Source organism: Pelodiscus sinensis, chromosome 9, assembly GCF_049634645.1.
Source record: "Pelodiscus sinensis isolate JC-2024 chromosome 9, ASM4963464v1, whole genome shotgun sequence".
Taxonomy (NCBI): Eukaryota; Metazoa; Chordata; order Testudines; family Trionychidae; genus Pelodiscus; species Pelodiscus sinensis.
This window is the reverse complement of record NC_134719.1, coordinates 34822972-34846156: the sequence shown is the minus strand read 5'-3', so window position 1 is coordinate 34846156 and position 23185 is coordinate 34822972. Positions and strand designations below refer to the sequence as shown.

Sequence of the window (23185 nt, the reverse complement as noted above, 5' to 3'; positions counted from 1 at the left end):
AACGCTGCCTTCTAGGGAGGGGTTGCTGCTGCCGCCATGCGATTGGGCTGTGGGCACGGGCCGCTCCGCCCCGGGGTGGGCTGGTCCGGCCCGCCGCCTGTCTCCGTATCCGTGAGAACATCCTGTCAGCGCGGGCAAAGCCGGAGCGCGCCGTGCCAGGCCCACCACTGCTCGTGGGGATGGGGGCAGCCTCCCGCCTGCTCGTCCTCCGCTCCCTGCTGCTGCTGCCCGGCGCCTTTGGATTCGTTCCCTCCCTGGACAGCGACTTCACCTTCACGCTGTCCGCCGGCCGCAAGGAGTGCTTCTTCCAGCCCATGCGGCAGGGCGCCTCGCTGGAGGTCGAGTACCAGGTGAGGGAGCCGGCTCGCCGCTAGCGACCCGTGTGCTCCGCTGCGCGCGGGACGGAGATCCGCCTACCGCGCATCCTTCGCGGCGTCCGCGCCGCCGCTCTCGCTGTCGCAGCCTCCCGAGTATCCGGCGGGAGTGGGCTCTGCCCGCAGGCTGAGTGTTCTCGTAGCGCCGTCTGCAGAGCCTATCGTCAGTGTAAAGCTCGTTCTCCGACCGCTCGCTGCAGCGATTTCCGGTACCGATAAGGGGGACCCGGCAGTTTTCTTACCTGTCTCTGACTTTAGTGGGCAGGGTGGGCAAATAGCTCTGGGAAAGGTAGAGGCGACTGTCAGGGTCAGCTTCTGGTTTTATTCCACCAGCACTGTTCTGGAGTCTTCAAGCATTACAGATGTTTATATATGTGATGAAACCTCCAGGAATATGTCTAGGCAAAAGTGGCAACCCTAGTTCTGGAAACAAATCCCCACCCCCCAACCCAGATTGGAAATTTTTGGCCAACACAAGGGGCAAAAATCCTAGAAAATGCTAGATGGGCCTTCAATGTCCACACAGGTCAGGCGCTCAGGTTCAAATGCTGTGCAGAAGATCTGCACACAGTAAACTTCCTGGAGCTGACTGCCTTCCAGACTGAAAAGGACCAAGCAGACAATCCTATTGGATTCCCACTAAAGGACCCTCCCCCAGCCTGTTGGAAGGGTCCACAGACTCCAGCCAGGCAGAAGATTGCAGGCAGACAAAAAGTTCAGGTTCTTCTTATGCTGATGAGGCAATTGTGTGTGGAAGGTCAGACTAGATGATCATGGTGGTCACTTCTGACCTTAAAATCTGAGTCTAAAAGTTTGTTGAAGCAAAACGATGGGGTTTGTTTTTAGGCAATAGATTGTGCTCTGTAGTCCAGCAAGGTTAAAATGAGTAATCTACCTCCTGCAATTCCATGCAAATATATAACTCTCAACTTCTTTTTCTTTCTTCATCAGTCCATACAATCATCCTTATAACTTGCCATTCACTGGTTTTATACTAATACAGCTGACCTGTTTACGCAACAGATTTTTATCATAGTTGCAGTTAGGTTCTAACGAACACAATTGACTCCCTCATGCACTGTGTCCACCCATAACTACTAATAGGTGATCCCTAACTGTGGTTGTGCCATCTTCTAACCTTGGTTCTGTACAAATGTCAGGCTGCAATTCAAACTAATACAGTTCTTCTGTATAGATAGGATTGTTTAACTATGTCTGTTTAGTTAGATTAGCAAACCCTCCTATGTACAAAGTTACACTGGAATGTGAAAAAATCCTCCCACAATCCTCTCACCAACCTTCAGATTTCTGTATTTTTTTTCAGATGCCATGCCACAAACAGTTGTGTGTCAATGGTACTTGTTAACAGGCCATCAACAGTAACTATTGTACTGGGAATAATCCTGCTGCATGCATGTAGTTCTGTCTGTAGAATTGACAGTGTCTTTGTATCCTGTAATGTGCATATTGTTTGAGAGATGTTTGTAATGCGATCATAGTACTTTATTACTGCTGGCTTTTTTATAGCAACAGTTATTTTCCCCTATTGAATTGGGTTTTATCTGAAAATATTTTTTGGCTATTGATACAAGAAACTTCTACGCTTGTTACAGTTGGGAGAAAATTGAAGAGGAGAAAGTATTTCCTTTGTTTTTCATTTGTTTAGTGTTTGACAGCATTTTGCACATAGTCAGTTTCAGTATTTCTCCTGTAGTCTTTCCAGGATAAGAGCCCAATGAATGTATGCACGTGCCTAATTTTATGCAAGGAGTAGTCCTGATGAGTTATCTGGCTTCTCCTGCTGAGTTCCACATGGACAGTGAAGGAAAAAATGCATTTACTTAAAAAGGGGGGAGGGGAAGAATACTATTTAAAAGTCATAAAAATTAGAAGACAGGCTCAAGGATAGAACATGGGGCCAGAATGTGTAAGAATTTTTTTTACTAGATTAAGTTTTTTTTAAAAAATAGGAAAGGTGCGTAGAAATATCACATGCAGTTCGGTGACTTTACAAAATAGCTATAAAACCTAAACAAAACTAAACATGATTGATGCATAAAATGTCTCTTCCTTTGCATCTCCTGCCCCATCTCTCTCCTCCGCCTCCTCTAAATATTTAGTACATTTCAAAAATTAATTTTTGTAGTCTGTCATAAAGATTTAGATGCTGTAAAATGCCTTTTGGGACAGGTTGAAGATGGTCTTTGCAGCTCAGCAGCAACAGATCTTACAATAACTTAAGTCCTTTTTAGATAAAATAAACACCACACAGCAGTTCACATTTCTCATTGTCCTGCCAGTATTCTTCAGACCCAACCCAGTCCCTGCACATTTAATCCTTCGCCTCGCTCCTGGGAATGCATAGCAATTCCAACAGATGCTACCGTCTCAATTTTTTGAGAAGAAATAGCTCTGTTCATGACTCATCCTGAATAACAGTTAAAAATTAAATACTCTTTGGACACTTCTTTAATTAAAAAATCAATGCTGGCAAAGTAACTGAAATGCAACTTTCACATTTATTACAGAGGGAATAAATACTTAACTCTCATAGGGCTTTTGATCCTACTAAAGATCCATGTTTCACTATCAGTTCCTCAAGTCATCTTTATAGAGTACTAACTAGTTTTTATGTTGCATAAGTGGAAAGGATTCAAGTTCTGCTTTGATACTGATTTTTTTTTTTTACAAGTATGAATTGTAAATTGATAAAAAACAAGAATAGTTTTTTCTGAGTAATATTCTCCAAACACATGTTCCCAATGTAGTAGAACAGTATGAAGCTGAGATTCCGATACAGCCGTGGTCCCCAACCCGGTGCCCGCGGGCGCCATGGCGCCCGCCGGGCTCTTCACATGCGCCCGCGGAGCAATCTGGGCTGGCCCTGCCCCTGGGTGTGCGGCAGGTGCCAGCCCCGGGTGCATGGCCGGTCCCGCCCCCGGGTGCGCCGCGCGTGCCCTGGCCCCGTTGCCAGCCCCGGCCTTGGCCCCGCCCCCGGGCGCGCAGAGCTTACAGGGGGAGAGCCGGGCACGCGGCGCCTACGGGGGGGGGGCGCCGGCCCCGGGCGCGTGGCTATGGGGGGGGCCCCGCCCGCTGGCGCGTGGCTATGGGGGGGCCCCGCCCCCGGGCATGTGGCTGGGGGGGGCCGCCCCCGGGCGGGCAAGTGTCCACGCCCCCTGGCGCCCGACAACCTGAAAAGGTTGGGGACCACTACGATACAGTGTGCTCAGACCATATTGAAATATCAAAAATATATCACTACTTATCTCTTCATTCTGGACACCCATTCCTTAATTATTTTCTTCCTTTTCTCTTTCAGTAAACTTCCAGTCTTGCACCTACTGGGATCATTGTGAGTTTTGCCATTGACTTTAGTAGGAGCAGGATTGGGTTGAATGAGAGAGGCCTAGTCTACACTTAAAAGTTGTACTAGTTTAATTGTTTTAGGTAAAGGATGGTGGTTTTTGTTTTTGTATTTAAAAAAAAGAAACCCAAAATTGTTATACAGGTAAAAGCCCTGGTGTGGACCAGTAATGCCAGTATAAAAGTGACTTATTCCAGTATATTTATTTTCTTTCTATGGGGGAATAGCTATGTCAGTATAAAGAGTATCTATATAACTGCATCCATACTGGTACATTCAAACAATACAACTTTCAAACGTTGACAAACTCAAAGGGTTTGATCCTGTGACATGCTAAATGTCTTAAGTTCCTTTTAACTTTGAGAAATGAGAATGCTCAGCATTTTGCTGGCTAGGGATCCTAAATCTGCAATATTTCCTTGTCATGCAAAAAACCCCAGGGATCCCATCTTCTATGGCTCTAACTGGTGTGGCGAGTGTGGTGTCTCTTGCAGTATAAACTATGATCCTCCAAGTACAGAGTCCATGTGATGTTTGTACATGAGTTGAATCCTTGTTACACAGAGCCTTCTTTAAATACTATTCTTGTCAGAAAGGTCTAGGTATCATCTGCCTTATAATGCCTTATCTACACTGAGACTTTACTTAATATTTCCCACCATTTAACTAACACTGGAAGAGCTCCACCAGTGATATCTATAATGGAAGTGTGAGTGTAGACCATCTGGCATTTTTACTACTATGCTGTCTAACCTTGCTCAGAGCAGGTCTAAGTGACACAATGAATAAATGTCCTGCAATGCCTTGTCTTCAGTAGAGTTCCCAATTCAATGTTGTTGGAATTGCACTAGAGAAAGAAATAGCAGAACGCACTAGGGAAACGCTTAGTTTATTCCTTTCCTAATGTAATTAGTCACATCTGTGCTAAAATTTAAAACAGTGTACCATCTTTTTGGCAGAAAACTTGGGTAAAGTGGGTTTGAAGTTTACAGTAGGTGAATTCACCCTTTACATTTTCTCTGTATCAATTCCTTTACGTAAAATGTTTCTTTTCAACAACTCAAATGGAAGTTTGCTTTTTAAAAATGTATTTATTTGTTGGCTGACTTCACAGGTTTTAGACGGAGCAGGATTAGATGTTGACTTTTACTTGGAATCTCCAAAAGGTGAAATCCTAGTTTTTCATCAGAGAAAATCAGATGGAGTTCACACGTAAGTTTTAAAATCTCCAGATTTGAACCTCAATATTGTATACAGCAGTGATGACAGTTGCTTTAAACAAATACAAAACTTAGAGTTAAGTGTTTTAAAATCATATTTGTTCTTAATGGTTTTAAAAACTTGTTGTATTGTTTATCTAAATTACTCTTTGAATGTGGAATATAAGAAGCTTGTTCATGTGATTACTGTAAAAAGCTTGCTATATTCATTCTTTTAGTTGTTTATATTTTAGGCTGTTTTACAAATTGTGTCTACATATTAAAAAAAAATTCCCGCGTGACAATAGTGACACGTCATCACGTCACTCTGCGTCCTGCCTGCTTCCTTCCTCTCTCCCAGCTTCAGCCCCATCTTGCTGCTTCCCCTACTTGGAATTGCTATTTTAAACCAAGCCCCTACTCGCCTTCCATCACCCTTGTCCCACAGGGCTTTCAATGCCAAGAAACATGGCATAGTAGCAGGCAGACTCCACGTTGCAGCTGTTACACCCCCTCGGGGTGGGAGGTTGGTACAGTTCTCCTTGACAGCAGCCGAGAGACAGGTGCTGGGAGTGGGGCTCCCAGCTGGGCTTATTTGCCAGCAGTGGGCTCTTGAGGAGCTAGACCACGGTGCCCTAGCATCTGAAGTCTGGCTGCCCCCGTGGCTTACTGCGGCTGCCAGAACACCCCTGAGCCGCCCATGGGAGCTGCCTCACCAATCTGTCTGCTCCTTCCCTTTTGGCAGGTGGACAGGTGATCCTGGGCTCTGTGGACAGGGCTGGAGCAGTGAGCAGTACAGGTGGGAGTGAGGTCAGGGCAGCAGTCCCCCACACTGGTGCTTTTCCCACCTCAACAGGCTGCAGTGACCCGGTGCACCATGTGCACACAGCACTTCATGCGTCTTGCTGCACCCCACATGGAGCAGGCAAGCACCCCTGCACCTCTCCGACCGCTGGGGTTAGAGCCAGGCCTGGCATTTGCCACGGCTAGGAGAGGAAATGTTAGGGTTGGTGGGGGAGGAAGAAGGGACCCTGGCTCGAGGGGGAGGGAGAAGGGACCTGGGCTGGTGTGGGGGTGGGGGAAGGGGCCTGGGTTGGTGCTGGTGCATCCACAGTCCAGCCCTACCCAGTGACTGGGGGGGGTGGAGAGCTAGGGTTTCCTACCCCCTGAAAGAGGGGGGTTTGCGAGTGCACAGCCCCCTACTATTACCTTATTAATACTTCCTAGACAGGTTCCTTCAGGAGTGAAGGATGTTTGACTTACCATGGTGGCCATCTGCTTATTGGCAGTCAACAGAAAAGCACTTCCTATTGTGGAATTTCAGAAGATAGTAGCCCATTGTCTGTGAGTCTGTAATGCTGACATACACGACCACGCCCCTTGGCCGTGTACGGCAGCACCCCGCCCCCTTCCCCTCCCTCGGTGGCGGTTCGGCCCACTGCTGTGCCGCTCAGCTGGGCCCCAGTGGGGGAGCAAGTGGAGGCAAGTGGCCTTTTGGGGTCCGTGCTCCCCCCGTTTGGGGTCTGCTTGCCGCCCAGGGCCCAGCTGAGGATGCTCAGCTGGGCCCCGGCAGGGAAGCAAGCGGCAGCAAGCAGCCGTTTGGGGTCTGCACTCCCCACGCATGGGGAGCGCAGACCCCAAATGGCCGCTTGCCAATGCTTGCTCCCCTGCCAGGGCCCAGCTGAGGGAGGGAGGCGAAGGGGGGTGGATCTGGCCGGAAGGGGGGTGGGAAGCAGAGCTGGGGAATCGGGGGGCTCCGGCTGGAGGGGATGATGGGGGGGGGGGGCCCGGAGGAAGGGGGGAGGGAAGCAGCGCTGGCGGGGGGGGGAGGAAAGGGGTGTCCGGGGTGCCGTGGGGCTGGCCGGCAGGAAGAGGGGGCGGGAAGCAGAGCTGGTTGGGGGGGATCGGGGGGCCGTGGGGCTGGATGGAGGAGGGGAGCGGGAAGCAGACCTGGCCAGGGAGGGGTGCAGCCACTGGCCGCAGCCGGACCCCAAACAGGCGCATGCTCCCCCGCCGCGGTCCAGCTGAGTGGCGCTGGCGCTGCGCCGCTCAGCTGAGCCCCCGTGGAACAGGAAGTGGGGCGGGGTGGTGATGTACACGGCCAGGGGGCGGGGCCGTGTACGTCACTGCCCCCCGCTTCCTCCTCCTGCCGTGGCGCTGAGTGGGAGGGGGGCGGTGATGTAGACAGCCCCGCCCCCTAGCTGTGTACGTCACCGCCCCTCCGCCGCCGCGGTGGCCCAGCTGAGCGCGCAACACTCAGTCAAGCCGCCAAGGAGGGAGGGGAAGGGGGTGGGACAGTGACGCACATGTCAGGGGGGCGGGGCCGTGTATGTCACCACCCCCCTTACCCTTCCGCTGTGGCACTCAGCTGAGTGATGTGCCCCTCAGTCGCGCTGCCAGGGGAACCAGCAGCGCAAGGGGCTGTTTGGGCTCCCCCGGGGTGGGAGGGGAAGGGAGGGCAGTGACGTACGCAGCCCCGCCCCCTGGCCGTGTACATCACCGCCCCGCCCCCCCCCTCCCTCACGGCAGCCCGGCTGAGCAGGCAGCACTCACCCAAGTGCCACGGGGGGAGAGAGAGGCAGGAGCAGGAGGCGAAGAGAAAGGTAGAGTGAGAGGCAGGAGGGAGAGAAGAGAAAGAGAGAGAGGCAGGAAGCAGAGGAGAGCTGAGAGTAGGGGGGAGGCAGTAGGAGGAGAGAGAGAGAGAGACAGACAGAGCGAGAGAGCTCAGGAAAGAAGACCTGAAAATCCCATCTTATGTCGGGCTAATTGGCTAGTTTCAGAAGACACTTTCTGCAGGGTATTTTCTCTGTAATAAAGTAATCTAGCTGTCATTTCAAGTAATCATCTATTTAGCATACTGTTAGTCTGATCTCTTTCCAGGATTGGTTTTGGTTTTTTACACAATATCAAATTTACTTTCTCAAATATTTGGGGCCAGTATTGGTACACTTAAAATTAATTAACTTTAGTGGAGCAGGGACCATTTGTAAAGGTGAAGATTTTATCTTTTCTGTTCTTTGTGCAGCCAGTGGTCAAGTTAAACTTTGTAAAAGTATTTCTGTTTTCTATAGCTGTAAGAAGCAGCTGCTGTCTTCTATTTTAAGTGGTTGTAAGCATTAATCTTTCAAGGTTTAATTTTTAAATGTAAAGGGAAAGAAAGCAAATGCTTATCACACTAAGATTTAAGATCATTGGAGCTTGTTTTCTTAGAAAAATTTGTAACTTTTATGCTTGTGTTATCTCATTCCATAGTGTGTTGTGGCTTTTTCATTTGTGTGTAGCAGAGCATATTTTTGTTTGCATGACTGTCATAATCATGTAAGGACAAATGTTAAAAATGTAATTTTAAAGGCAATATTAAAATACAGTTTAAAAGTGCATGTCTGCTCGTTTACAGGGTGGAAACAGAAGATGGAGATTACATGTTCTGTTTTGATAACACATTCAGCACCATTTCAGAGAAGGTGATTTTCTTTGAGTTGATCCTAGATAATATGGGAGAAGAAGAACAAGAGGACTGGAAGAAGTACATTATAGGTACTGACTTGTTGGATATGAAACTTGAAGATATTCTGGTAAGAATTCTGCTCTAGAATCAGACAGTTGAATATCTGAAAGATTCATTTTTATCATTCTATCTTAGTCTTTTTCTTGTTGTGAGGGCCTGAGCTGTGCTCTTCATAATACATTATGTTCACCTGTCCCACAGTGAGGGAGGATTGTAGTTAAAGAGCAGCACTGGGAGTTAAAAGATCTGTATTCTGGCTCCAGCTCTGCCATGGATTTCCTGTGTAGCCCACAGCAAGTGATTTAATTTCACTGGGTATGTCTACACTGCAGTTAGACCCCTGTGGGGAGCCCTGCCAATCGACTTGGGCTAAGGGCTGTTTAATTGTGGTGCAGGTGTTTGGGCTTAGGCTGGAGCCTGGGGATCTCTAGCTCTTGGACCATGCCAGGTGGGATGGTTCTAGCATTTGGATGAAGTCTGAACCCAAATGTCAACACCTCAATTAACAGACCCTTAGCCTAAGCCCTGTGAGCCCAACTCAGCTGGCACAGGCCAGCAGTGGGTGTCTAATTGCAGTATAGACATACCTTGAGTGTCTTTCTTCTGTGAGTAATAACTATCCTAAGGAAGCTTTGATACTTTGCTCACTATGATTTAATAAGTTCTGTGGATGAAAGGCACTAAAAAGTGCAAAATATTACTACTGTTACTAACACAGAATCCTGATGCATGTATAGTAGCAGTATTTTTCATTGTACAATAACCTTTCCTGTGTGTGTGTGTGTGTGTGTGTAATTCACTTATGGTGAATTAAAGGTTTTTTTTTTGACCTTTTGTAATTAAGTTGTGTGTTCATGTCGATATATGATTTTGGATCATGCCCAAGCTCATTTTGAATGAGCAAGTGACTTGAAAGTACCAAGTCATAAATCTGACCCCTTTTGGTAGCTATATAAACACAAATGTAAAGTGGACACCACTTCATCTTCTTAAGATAAGCAAATATTCCCTATTCATCAATCTTAGGCAGGAGAAAAAGAATTGATCAAAGTCATTTGCATATAATTCATTTGCATACAATTCCCTATTCCCAAAAGTTGCCCTGAAATGTTGACATACATTTCTCTGCTTTTATTTTTATATATATATATAGTATTCTTTAGTTTTTCTTCTGTGTGGTGTTTTGGTTAATTACAAAGTACATTCATCAGTCCTCAATCTGCCAGAAGATACATCAATTTTACATATTATTTCATCTAAATAATCTTCTTTAGCCCAGAGGATTCCTCACTGTACATATCTGCTACCCTCCACATGAAGCCCAGCAACACATTTGTTTTCCCATATGAGAGATTGGATGGGAAATCTTTCAGTGTTTGTCTGTTTCTTACCTTGCAGAGCTGGAAGGGACTGTGTATCCAGCTGTCTGAGTCTTTTCATTGGCTACCCGCTTCCCTATCATGGGAAAGGGGACAAATAAACAATGTCTCCAAGAGCTAAAAGGTGGTAATACATCTCTCACAAGGATGCTCTGCTTAATTTCTGTTGTAGAGTCAGAAGCACTTGTAAGAATAGTGATAGAAATGTAGCCGTGTTAGTCTGGGGTAGCTGAAGCAAAATGCAGGACAATGTAGCACTTTAAAGACTAACAAGATGGTTTATTAGATGATGAGCTTTCGTGGGCCAGACCCACTTCCAGATCTGAGGAAGTGGGTCTGGCCCACGAAAGCTCATCATCTAATAAACCATCTTGTTAGTCTTTAATGCACTTGTAAGATATATTCTTAGATGTCTCTTCTTCCCATCTTCGCAAACATGCCCTGGTTACTAACATAAGATGGGAAAAGAGGAAATTTAAAGTGTTAAGATAACTAATACTTCCAGATGCACTGGCTGAACTGTTTATCTGAATAATTCAGCGGAGGGAAAGAGCGGTAATAAACTGAGGACTGCAGATGAGAGTTGGATGAATGCAGATGAGAGTTGAGGGAGAGTGGTGTTAGTCCACCAGTAGAGCTGCTGAGCATAGTATTTTGTTGATGGTGATATACAAAGAACTGAACTAACGGGACTAGCTTCTGTAGTTTGTTCAGTTGGCAAAGAAAATGTGCATAGCATAAAGTATGTCCAAAGGCATTGAGAAAGCGACTGGGAGGGATACTATTTTTATAGTGTTCTTGGAAATGTTTCTGGGTTAGTGGCTGCCGTTCACAGTTGCCCAAGTATTTCTCCAACTCCCCAGACAGCTCTTAAGCACACTTGAGTCATCCTGCTCCTAGTTCAAAATCAGAATAACTGAAAATCCCAATTTATAGGTGCTACATACATCATTTGTATAAAGTTATACCACTTAAACAATACACTGGTTCTGTGCTGTCTCCACTTCCTGCTTCCCAAATGTAGCCTTTGACACCTCCCTGGCAATATCATTCAATGAATAGTAGGTGTAGAAGCTTGCTCGCACAGCTTTGCAAATTTTTTCATACTGTAAAGTTACTCTATACAAATTTTTTTGAACAGCTTGTGCTTGTTTCAGTATCACTTAGCAGGTTACAATACTGAGCTCTGACAGTTATGCAATAAAATACTTGCTGACAGACCAAATAGAAGGCTACCAAGAAAGCAGAATCAGCATGCACTAAACATTTATTTTATAGTGTCTGCTGTCCCACAGTTCCCTCATTCATGTAAAAAATTATTCAGTTTGTGTATTAGATCTGTTTCCTATAATAAATGAAAATCGAATCTTTCTTGTCGAACACAAATCAGCACTGAATAGAACGTTTAGGATGCCAAAAAATTTTTGTAGTTTATTTTAATACAATTTAAAATACTGAAAATCAGATTATCCTTTTCTTCCCAATAGAAGTTAAGATAATTAGAAATATTAGTAACTATTAATTGCTAAAGAAGTATAAAGATACAGAGGTGGGGAGTTAATGATGCGAGCAACTTTTGCAGGCGCAACACAGAATCTGAGTTCATGTACAAACAAAAAGTCTGCCAGTCCTCATTTTGAAACTGGAGGCCATATGAATATATAGGAGAAAGCAGTCAACAGAATAAGTAATAGGAAAACACTCTCAAGAAGTAAAGTTACCTATTACCTGAAGATAGTCTAACTGCTGTGTCAATATACTCTATAAATCAATAAAAAGACAACCTGTTGGGCATTAATGCTAGTTAATTTTTGTTAACGGGTATCTTGGTCAGATAATCCAGCTGAGAACAGTTAGACTGCAAAATAAAGCTAACAGTGCAGAGTAGAATTCATGAGTAGGTCCCTACCAAAATCACAGTCCATTTTGATAAATTTCAGAGTCGTTGGGTTTTTTAAATAATTTTCATTATTTCACCTATTTAAATGTGAACTTTCATAGTACATAATTGTAGGATCCTGATCTAAAAAGGAGTTGGGGTCACAAGTTTATTGTTGAGAGAGTTGTGGTATTGATATCCTTACTTCTGTGCAGCTGTTAGTAGCAGCGCTGTCTTCAGAGCTGGGCCCAGTAGTGAAGGCAGAGCTGCTACCAGCAACAGCAAAAAAGTAATGGTGGCATGGTATGATATTGCCACCCTTACTTCTGCACTGATGCTGGTGGGGCATTTGCCTTTCAAGCTGGGTTCTCAGCCAGCAAGCATCGCTCTTCAGCCACTCAGCTCTGAAAGGAGGCAGAAATAAGGGTGGTAATGCCATGACCTCTCCCTAAAGTGATCTTGTGACCCTCCAGCAACCGACTTTTTGGTCAGTACCCCCAGTTTGAGAAATATTGGTCTCCTCTATGAAATCTGTAAAAGTACACACAAGTCCAGGTTTCCTAGTCCATGGAAGGTTTCTCATGGCTGTGAATTTGGTAGGAACCCTATTCATGAGTTATCTGATACAGATAATGAACCTTACAGATACGGCTTTGCCATGATACTGGTTTGAAGCTGTACATCGTGAAATGGCTTGACCAGTCTTATTAAATTCAAATCACAGTTTTGGTTTATGTCCACCTAGTTCTATACAAAGTATAGTGCTGGTTTAGAAAATGTAATCTAAATATTCAGAGGACAATAGGGTCTTTTTCCTCTAATATTGTAGCTTCCATATTAGATGCTTGCTTAAATGGAGTACACAGTAGGACATGGTCATTAGATAGGGAGTTGTTTCTGAGGGCCTTAGCTTTGAACTTTGTCCCATATGGCTCTGACATAGCCCAAATTTGTTTACCTTTAGGGCATTCTTCATTCAATCTTTCACCTGTCTATGGGATCTCTTATTAAATAGTTGTGGATTATTTTTGAAAGATGTGTCAAGATGACTAAAGCCTGGCATACATTTTATTTATTTAAATTCAAACACATGAAAATACACACAATAAAGCTAACAAAAAAATAATGAAAGTTCATAAGATGTAGCATTCAGAAGTGAAGTAACTGTCACCTAACCATGGAATGAAAAAGTAGTAGACACACATGCACAAATAAAAATAAGTAATGTGAATTGATAGTATGGTTTTTAAAGTGGAGAGGAGTGATATTATATTTGTTAGCAGAAAATTTGTTTCCTTCCAAATTATTTTACATTTTAAAACTGCCATTCTGTTTTTACCAGGAATCCATCAACAGTGTCAAAGCCAGGTTAAGCAAAAGCCTCCAGATTCAGACGCTGCTCAGAGCATTTGAAGCTCGTGATCGAAATATTCAAGAAAGCAACTTTGACAGAGTGAATTTCTGGTCCATGGTCAACTTGGGAGTAATGGTGGTGGTTTCAGCTGTTCAGGTTTACATGCTGAAAAGTCTTTTTGAAGATAAGAGGAAAAGTAGAACTTAACAGCTAGTAGGATCAGCAATAACCAGAGAGGAGGGGAAAATGCAATAAACTGCTACAACAAGAGACTAGTTTTACCTTGCTGCTTGTTTTGAATAGACATTATAATCAGGTTCTTGATTCACGTGACTAACACGAACAGACTACCTGTCCCCTGTACTTTCATCTCCACAAGAGTTACTAACAGTCTTACTGGTGGTGCATCTATTTTTTGGTTTATTGCATTTATAGCGACTCTAGCATATGCATAATATGCAGAACAATGGATCAAATGGAAGTCAATGTTAATACCTGACATATAGTCACCTTTTCATGGTCACTTGAAAATCTTTCCTTGTCCGCCTAAATAATAATTTGCTTTTTTACAACTTTTTTAAATAAGCAGGAAGTAAAGTTACACAAGTGACAAAGGATTAAGGCTCATCTTAGTAGTCAATAGCTACTGTCATTTCTCCATAAATGTAACAGTATAACATTTCCTTAAACTCTCAACTGAGAAGTTTTTTTTCTACAGCGTAATACAGAAACACTGGGTTAATGTATTTCAAGTGGTTAAAATGAGAACTGTCATTTTCACTTTTTTATATATATCAGCAATTTTAGAGACAGTTCAAGTGAAATGTAGTCAATTTATAAACTAAAGGTAGCATCAGGCCCTACACCTCTGAGTCCTTCTGCCCGTTGTTCTGATTGTACAATCCCATTTTCCTGTTTAGTTGGTGGTTATGTAAAAGGTCCACTGAAACAGTGAAATTGACCACACAAAGTACAGGCAGAAGCACAAAGTAAAATGGAATTTAATTAATCTTTTAGTTACTGTAATCTTAGATATTACAACAGCAGATAAATTCAGATAAATAAGATTTTTTTGCAGATAACTGTGTTCCTTTAATAGTACTTTTTAGGTAAGTGTTTAAAAACATCTCGACATGTTTATATACAGGCAGTCCCCTGGTTACATGGATCCGACTTACATCGGATCCCTACTTACAAACGGGGTGAGGCAACCCCGCACTAGCTGCTTCCCCGCAGCATACCAGGGAGACACGAAGCTAGCGCCCCCCCCCCCCCCCAGCAGAGCAGGGAGACGCGGAGCGGCTTCTCTCAGCAGACACCTCAGCTTGAGAATAAAGGACTGAGGGAAGTGAGGCGTGGGAGAATAAAACTGAGCTCTGGAGAAATGTTTGGCTAGAGTTTCCTCTACAATATGTACCAGTTCCGACTTACATACAAATTCAACTTAAGAACAAACCTACAGTCCCTATCTTGTACGTAACCCGGGGACTGCCTGTACTTCCAAAATCCTTTCTATATTACTAATTTTGCTAAGATGTTTTGCTTCTTGAGGTCAAGAAAGCTATGCACAATTTTATGGAGTAGCAGTTCACTAACATCAGAGCTAAAGTGGTTTAGTTAAAACCCTCACAACAAAATTCAAACTGTGTAATTAATTCCACTATTTTCACTCTACTCTAATGACTAGTCCTATTAAATTAATGGGACTACAGTAATTGCATAAAATAGGATTTTGTCCTAAACCTTGAGATTTGCACCATGAATTGACTATTCAAGGTAATGTTCAATCATAGAAGCAGTTTGCTATCTTTCTTAATAAAAAGCCAAATAGCTTGCTTCAAACCTAGCATTTGATTCTGCAGTGGAAAAATACATGACTCATCTGTACATTTGTCTCCTTTTGTTATAATCTTAGTAGTTTAGAGTGCATTTAAGTGTTTTGTCATCAGCCTAGATTAAAGCCAAGTGCCAACCCACTGGAAGTGCCCATAAAAATTGTATTAGCTCTGAAAATCTATGCTATAACTATTAGGACTGTTTACATCAGTTATTTTTAAAAATTGTAAATGTTTTGTTCTGATCTAGATATACAAATGTACTGTCTGTTTGAACTTGATAAGAATTGAAACATTGCAACTAGACTCTCACGTGATTATCCTGGAGGGCCTAGTATTAGCCATCTAAAAATGGATGGGAAAATATTTAGTTCAGTGCAGTGGACTTATTAAAATAGTAATTGCATAGGTGCATTGGCCACTTTTCTCTAACAAGGACTATGTATATGGGGAGAGATTTCACTTTAGTTTCAACTTCAGATGTGTGAATGAAGCCTAGCAATAACCATTCTAAATTGTTTAAGAAAAAGGTATTTCAAAGTTGCTGTTTACTCTATGACTTCAGTGGCTTCTGGACCATTCTCCCCTCTGCAGTTTTATACAAAAACCAGATCTTCTGCTTCCCTATGAGTCCTAAGCATCTTCCGAGCCTCATTCCATTGGCAATTTATTGATAGGAAGGTGTCATTGAAGCCATGCAATCTACAGAATCATAATTTCAATAATGCAACCCCCTGGTTGTGGCAGGAAGCTTACGTCCCCTTACAGCTCTTCCTGGAAGTGTACATTTTGATCATATAGCTTCACTAGAAATGGGTCATGTTGGAAATCACATTTCATGGAGGTTCTGTGAAATACTGTGTGCTCTCAAATCAATCCTGCAGCTTATCAAATGCTTATATGCAAAGACTGGATACTCACCACCCTGCAGATGTGTGACCAGCAGCCTGCCTTGCACAGAGATGTGTGAGTGTAGCACAGACAAGGATCAATGTGACATCTAGCAGTGTTACCTTAGACTGAGAACACTGATGGTGACTTTGATGAATAAATGTTCTCATGTATGTCAAGGCTCGATTCCTAGGATTACCAAAGATCAGTCTCTTTGTTAAATCATAATTAAAAGAACAAGGATTTGTTAAAATATTTTCTCAAATATATAGCTATATAAATGTTCTAGATTTGTCACCTTGATACCATTGTGTGCATATCAGAAAGGGCTTTCAGGTGATACCTAATCCTTAATCTATTTCAAATTATTTTGTATTACCAGAATTCCAATGTGAAGCACAAAGTACCTCCTTCCATTTTCATGGTGACACCATTGAATTTGAGTCGAGACTTATTAACAATGACATTCTTGCCTTTGTCATTGTGTGCAGGGAATTGCCTATGCTTCCATACTGCATTGGCTGTATCAATGGGTCTTAACCTTTCCAGACTACTGTACCCCCAGAGCCCAAACCCTACCACCCAAAGCTCAAACATGCAACTTTTGGGGTCCTGAGCAGTTTTCATGCTTGGCATCCTTTAACACCAGCCATACACTTGCAACTCCCTTAAACCTGTTGTATAACCCCAGGTTGAGAAACTGCAGGTGATGAATTGATTTGCCCCGGAAGACTTGTGTACACTCACAGGTGCATGTGGTTCCCTTCTGGAAAAACTTAAGACAAATAGTCTAGCAGCACTTTAAAGACTAACACAACTTGATGATGGTATGCTGCATGGTTACTGGAAAGAATTTGAGATTGAGGATTGCCTGTGAGAGGTTTTAGATTGTTGATAATGCATTGGAGGGGTGGACAAGTGGAATTCTCTTTTCTCTGCTTGACCTGTCTTGAAGCAGTTCATGTCTGGCTCGGTCAATTTCTGAGTACAGTACAGGCAGACCATGTTCATAGAGCTGTCTCCTTTTTATAAAGCATAGAAGTGATGCATCTTTCAATGTAACAAAGGCCATGGTGTAGCAACTATGAAATGCTGTATTCTTTCCCAAAAGCTGTGTCTAAAAAGTCTACCTCTGATGTTAGCCTACTGCATTTTAGCTTGTGGCTCAGTTATTAGAACCCTTCCCTCAAAATCCTCATCTCAAGGTTTTAAACAGCGTGTATAATAGATGAAGAATTATGGGATTTTGTCAACTGAAAAAATTTCAGGGGGTACCCTGGGTAAAAGATACAGTATTCAAACTTACACAATAAATGACATTTTAGATAATATATTGGCATAAATTGTCCTTGTGTTTTGTGTAAGATGTACAACTCAAGTAGGTAAAAGGAGCGGTTTATTCTGTACTAAATATTAAATGCTTAAGGTCCACGGACATTAGATAAAATTGTATGCAAAAGCTTGTATTATGCTAAATATGTGCTTGTGCACCCTAATTTATAATAGTTGTAGAAAGAACACTATCTTCGCATACTCTGCTGTAAGAACTTGATTTTCTGAAGGGCTAAGCACTCAGTCTCTCCTGACCCATAGTTTCTCCAGGATTTGAGGGTGCATATCAGGTGACAACTGTTAAGTATCTTGCAGGACAGGGCCATAAAAGCAGCAAACATTGTGAAACAACCTAATAGTACAGCACATACCAAAGCTTCATGACTTCCACACAATTACAAAGCAAGTCATTTAAAGACTGAATTTCTTAAAACTTGGGTCCTTTTAAGATAAAGTAACACCTTGTAACCATAAATATTAACACATGAAAATTCAGCTTACTGGTAAAAGGATTATGAATGAAACCTGTGCAAATATTTATTTTCAGGTGAGATCAATTAACATTTGACTTTCTGCCTTGATTGAAATATATACCACATTTCTTTTCCACTGTACAATACACCCTTGTGACATTTCTTTCCTGAAGAGATGTCTCCTCCAAATTTAGTGATGAAATTCTACTGTGTTAAACTAACATTAAGCATTCTAACTCTGAAGTTGTGGTGTGAGATCAGACTCACTTCCCTGCATTTTAAGATGGTGGTATTGGGCTGGCTGGCCAAGAGAGGAGAGTGATTTTTGGTGGCATGGGGAAGAGAAAGCAATTCATCTAATAAAAAAATTGTGGCCTGATTAAACACATATTAAATGTCTCCTCTCCTTTCACATAGCCAGACAATTTGAAACATGCTCTCTAATTCTTTCAACAGGATGGAGAGAAGTTTAGTTTTGAAGACACAATTTACAAATTCCTAGTATAGTCATGCTTATAGCTTTCAATATTTACATCTTAATTAAATGTTAATCTTTCACAAAAGATGACTGGATGGGAGAAGCCACACTATTTTTTTCAGAAAATATTAGGGTATCATACACTGTGCAATGAAAGTAAGCCTATGTTGTGAAATGAAAGTTACCAAGTGTGAGTTAATTTCATCCTGTCTGTTGAACACAAAAATCCCCCTGTATTCTAGGGGAAATGAAAGTGAAAAAATGAAGTGAATTTTTGTAACTTTTAGTACTATGTATAAGGAGGACAGAATAAGATTCAGAAAAAGTAGTATGTGCAGTCTTAAAACACTACTGTAACTGGTTTAGTCTAGTCTAGTTTCAAGGTTGCTAGCAGACAAAACAGTTAAGAACCAGATTAAATAATTCTGTAATGCAGTAATGGGAGTTGTGTAATGTCTCAACTATTGCAAGATACCGTCTCCCGTTGACAATAAATTATTACATTAGACAACCATAATCCATGCCAACAGAAATAATCACTAACCTTTTATTCTGTTCTCTTTGACACAGAAGAATGTAGAAACATCCTGCCACTATGAGCTAGATATTTGCAGGTGAAAAGACATTCACTCTTTCCAGAAAGGGGCAAAATACCACTTACTATCTGATGTGGTAAAGCCTCTCTAGCTTCTCTTTGCCATGAACTTGCATACATGCAAAAGTAGGCAATTCTCCATTTGTTGAAGACTTTTATTGCCAAATTTCTGGGGACATGTTATAGACTTAATGGCTTGAGCTTAGTAAAACAAGAAGCGCTATATACAGTTTGAGATGGTATTCAGAAAAAATGCTTTATATCTCCATCAAGCAATCTGTCTCCTTCTAGACTTGAGGGTCCACTGGGGTCATTAGAGGGTTCTGAGAGTATGAAAAAGGAACCGCTCTACTTGCTCCCCAGGTCTTTCTTAGCTGCAAGGAACAGCAAACTGGGATTATACAACCCTTCCCCTTGTTTGTGGTTTCCTTTCTTCTGTGGCTTTTTTATTTTTACTTAGATTGCCTGTAAGTAATTATAAAAAAAAATTATGCCCAGCTGGCATGGACCTAGTCTGGAAACATGGGTAGCAGAGGGGCTCCTAAGCCAAATCAACAAAGTCTGGCAATGTGCAAATCCTGCACAGGCTCTGAAAATCCATTAACTTAATGCCACTGCCTCTGTCTCCAAAATGAGAAAAGGACAGGAAGCACTATTTCTCAGAGACTAGCTTGGTCTTTTCTCCATAGATCTAAACATGGATCTGAAAACACAGTCTGCAGAGAAAACCTGTGGAGTTGGCATGTCTGGACTAAACATGTTCCATCCCAGGGCTCAAGGACAGAGCTGAACTTCCCCGCACTTTGTTTCTGATAGTGATACTGAGCACCAAGAGCACAGAAATAAATTCTCTCTCCTGGGCTTTCAGTGCCCACAATGTTAGAGTTCAGACAGATGGAGCAGCAGGAAAAAGCTTGACAGGAATACACAGGTGAGGAGCATGGGGAGAGGCAAACTGAAACCAGTGCTAAAGAGGAGTTAGTGTAGCCATGTCTCTCGGGGGCATGAAAAATCCACACATCCATCCCCAATGATACAAGCAGTCCCCGGGTTATGCGGATCCGACTTATGACGGATCTGCACTTACGAACAGGGCTTTTCTTGCCCTGGAGGACGCGGGCGGCAGGACCACCCAGAAGCGTCCGCGGTACCGCCGCCTGTGTCCTCCGGGGCGAGAGAAGCTGCTCTGCGTCTCCCTGGTCTGCTGGGGGGACCCCAGTCCCCCCCGACCGGTCCTCCGTGGCTTTGCTCCACATCTCCCTGGTCTGCTGGGGGGGGGGGAGGGGGGCAGCAGACCAGGGAGACACAGAGGACCGGGGCAGTGAGACCGCAGCGCGTCTCGGTCCCGCTGCCCGCGTCTCCCTGGTCTGCTGGGGGGCGAGGGGGGCAGCTAGTGCGCCCCCCCCCAGCAGACCAGGCTTTTCACGGGACGCCTGTGGTAGAGCAGCTGGGGCGCTGCCTGTTGGTCCCGCAGCACCGCTCTCGGTGCTCCTGGACCAACCCGCAGCACCCCAGCTGCTCTTCCCCAGGCGTCCTGATTCAGCCGCTGCTGGTCAGTTTCAGTAGCAGCTGAATCAGGACGCCTGGGGCAGAGCAGCTGGGGTGCTGCTGGGTTGCTTCAGTAGCACCGAGGAGCAGCGCTACTGGAGCAACCCAGCAGCACCCCAGCTGCTCTGCCCAGGTGTCCCCAAGTCAGCTGCTGCTGAAACTGACAAGCGCTGACTACAGGAAGCCCGAGGCAGAGTTGCTCTGCCCCGGGCTTCCTGGAATCAGCCGCTGATCAGTTTCAGCAGCGGCTGACTTGGGGACGCCTGGGGTTCTTAAGTTGAATCTGTATGTAAGTTGGAACTGGCATCCAGATTCAGCCGCTGTTGAAACTGATCAGCGGCTGATTCCAGGAAGCCCGGGGCAGAGCAACTCTGCCTCGGGCTTCCTGTAGTCAGCCGCTGGTCAGTTTCAGCAGCGGCTGAATCTGGACGCCAGTTCCGACTTACATACAAATTCGACTTAAGAACAAACCTACAGTCCCTATCTTGTACGTAACCCGGGGACTGCCTGTATTGTTAAAACCAACCTCATCCCCAGAGTAGACAGGGTTAACAGGGTAGAGTTAGGTTGACAGAAGAATTCGTGATGATTTAGCTTCTGCTTCTCGGGGAGGTGGATTAATAGTGACAGCAGAACCCCTGGTAGCAGCTACACTGAAGCACTACAGTGGCACATGCTGCAATGCTGCTGAAGGATTGTAATTGTAGACACAGCTTGGAAGTTCTGAGGTTTTTAAGACCAGCATTAACCATTGACTTTGTCTATACGGCTGTGATATGGAGATATTCAAACAGGAGAACAATCATCTTGGCTTCCCACCTCAGGCAACTCTTGTTAGCATACCCATTGTTCTGAGTACAATCACTGAAGTTAAAGGACTCTCCACTGTCTCTGGCATTGGGAATATGCAATAGCCTTGACAGCATAGGATTGACTTTGATCCTGAGATTCCATTATACAGCAATTTCAACCAGAATTAATAAATTGTATCACAAATTCCACTCACAAACTTTCAGCCACTTTCATTTCAAAATCTTGTCCTCTCTCTGTTTTCAAGATTCTGCTCAAGCTTGGCTCTTCCTCTCTAATTGCTCTCTGTTTTTTTCCAGTGAGTATTTCTCATTCAACCTTCAACTTTCTTAAAGTGTCCCAGAGAGTTCCATCCCTGGCCCTCTTGTTCTCCCTTTACATCAGGGTTTTCTCATTTGCAAAAAAAGTCTACATAGCAGGGTTTTTGCTTAAGAAGCTTTTTGTGGAAGAGATCTTCCGCAAAAACTTCTTGCGCAAGAGCGCATCCACACCTCAAAAGCAACATGCTGCTGTGCAAGAGAGCGTCCACGCTGCATGGACGTTCTTGCACAAGAAAGCTCTGATGGCCATTCACAGAATGGCATCAGAGCACCTGTGCTTTTTCTGATAGGCGCTCTTTGCACAAGAAACCCCTGCAGAGCACCCACACATGCCTTTTTGCACAAGAGCTGTAACACAAAAAGGAATTATTCCTCTCCCCACAAGGAATAAATACTGGCAAACGCCCTCTGTCCTGTTGATTTACTGTTTTGTTTTGGGGTTTTTTTGGGCACAAAAACACGCTTGAGGTGTGGATGCTCCACCGGTTTTAGCGCTAAAACCTTGTATCGTAGACATAGCCTCAGAGTTTGTCTACACTTGCAGCACAGCTATACCTCTATAACACTTAAAGATGCTATTTATTCTGACAGGAGAGCTTGTCTGTCAGCATAGGTAATCCACCTCTTCAAGAGGCAACAGCAATAACTGATGGTAGAAGCCCTCCTGTCAATATAGTGCTGTCTGCAACAGGGCTCTGGTTAGTATAACTACATTGCTACATTTGGTGTTGGCTTAAAATCTGCCATCTCCCGATACCTAATCTGTCTAAAGCCTGCCACTTCATTCTATGTAACATCTGTAAGATCCAGCCTTTCCTCTATACGTGCACAGCTACATCTCTTGTCAAAACCCTCACTTGTGCCTCAATGGCTATAGCCTCATCCTTTCCGAGCCTGACAAATCCCATTTTGCACCATTTACCTCCATTCAAAATTCTACTGCAAAAGTCTTTCCTAGACTATTACTTCAACCATGTCAACTTTCTCTTTGCATTCCCCCACTTGCTTGTCCTAGACGACAAATACAAATTACCTGTGTTCTATATGACTTATTTCTGCCCTATCATCTCTAATGTGGTAACTGGATGTCAATCCCTGGCTTAATTTCACAAATGATAACAGCCTTGATTATCCATTTTTAAAATTTTCTAACAAGCCCCTTTGACCACCACTGTAAATGAGAGGAGCTTCCCATAAATATTTTCAAAGTAAATTCCTTGTATTCTTTCAGAACTTTCCTTAAAACTCCTTTCTGTTGAGATGCCTACATAAAATTTGACAACAGTTAGGTAGCTGTTTTGCTGTGACTGCTTTTTTTTCCCCACACTGGCCAATATACTTCTCAAAGCAAGGTCTTTGTTATGTTTGTACAAAGTCTAGTACAATAGAGCTCTATTCTCTGACCACTACGGTAATACAAATGGATAAATAAGGACAAAATATTAATCAGATAACCTGGGTTGAGAGTTGTGAAATCAGTCAATATGAAAGGTTATGCTTAGCCCTGTGTAAACCAAAACAATGACTGATAAGTCACACTACAATCAAATTGTTGCCACACAGTGATCTTTGTCTTTTCCTTCTAACAATCCATGATCATAAATAGATTCATATAAGGAAGATGCAAAGAGTACCACGATGCAAACTGGAAGGATCAAAACATTCCCTGGGCATACTGAATTCTTTCAGGGTTCAAATAACGGCAACATACTGCTTGTTGAGACCCTGTGCAATACAATTACTTTGTTCATTCTACATTACTCAATTCTGCGTGTACGTGGAAGACAACAAGCTCAAAAAAAGTTAGAGGCATGGTTATAGTTTGACAGACGACACGGAAAAAGTG

The 23185-nt window shown here is 43.5% G+C and overlaps 1 protein-coding gene across 1 annotated transcript; it reads left to right on the top strand.

Annotated features, from left to right (window-relative positions):
- Positions 1-39: 39 nt before the first annotated feature.
- Positions 40-17117, top strand: TMED5 (transmembrane p24 trafficking protein 5). Its single transcript, XM_006114159.3, has 4 exons — positions 40-350; positions 4853-4950; positions 8335-8512; positions 13046-17117. Exons 1-4 carry the CDS (start codon positions 180-182, stop codon positions 13262-13264), a joined length of 666 nt encoding a protein of 221 aa, XP_006114221.1. The 5' UTR covers positions 40-179; the 3' UTR covers positions 13265-17117.
- The last annotated feature ends 6068 nt before the right edge of the window (positions 17118-23185 follow it).

Excerpts from the sequence above, each read along its gene's own strand:
- TMED5 (XM_006114159.3), top strand. The coding sequence starts at position 180 with ATGGGGGCAGCCTCCCGCCTGCTCGTCCTCCGCTCCCTGCTGCTGCTG. Across the intron at positions 351-4,852 it reads CGCTGGAGGTCGAGTACCAG|GTTTTAGACGGAGCAGGATT; the intron begins GTGAGGGAGCCG and ends CTGACTTCACAG. Across the intron at positions 4,951-8,334 it reads AAATCAGATGGAGTTCACAC|GGTGGAAACAGAAGATGGAG; the intron begins GTAAGTTTTAAA and ends GCTCGTTTACAG.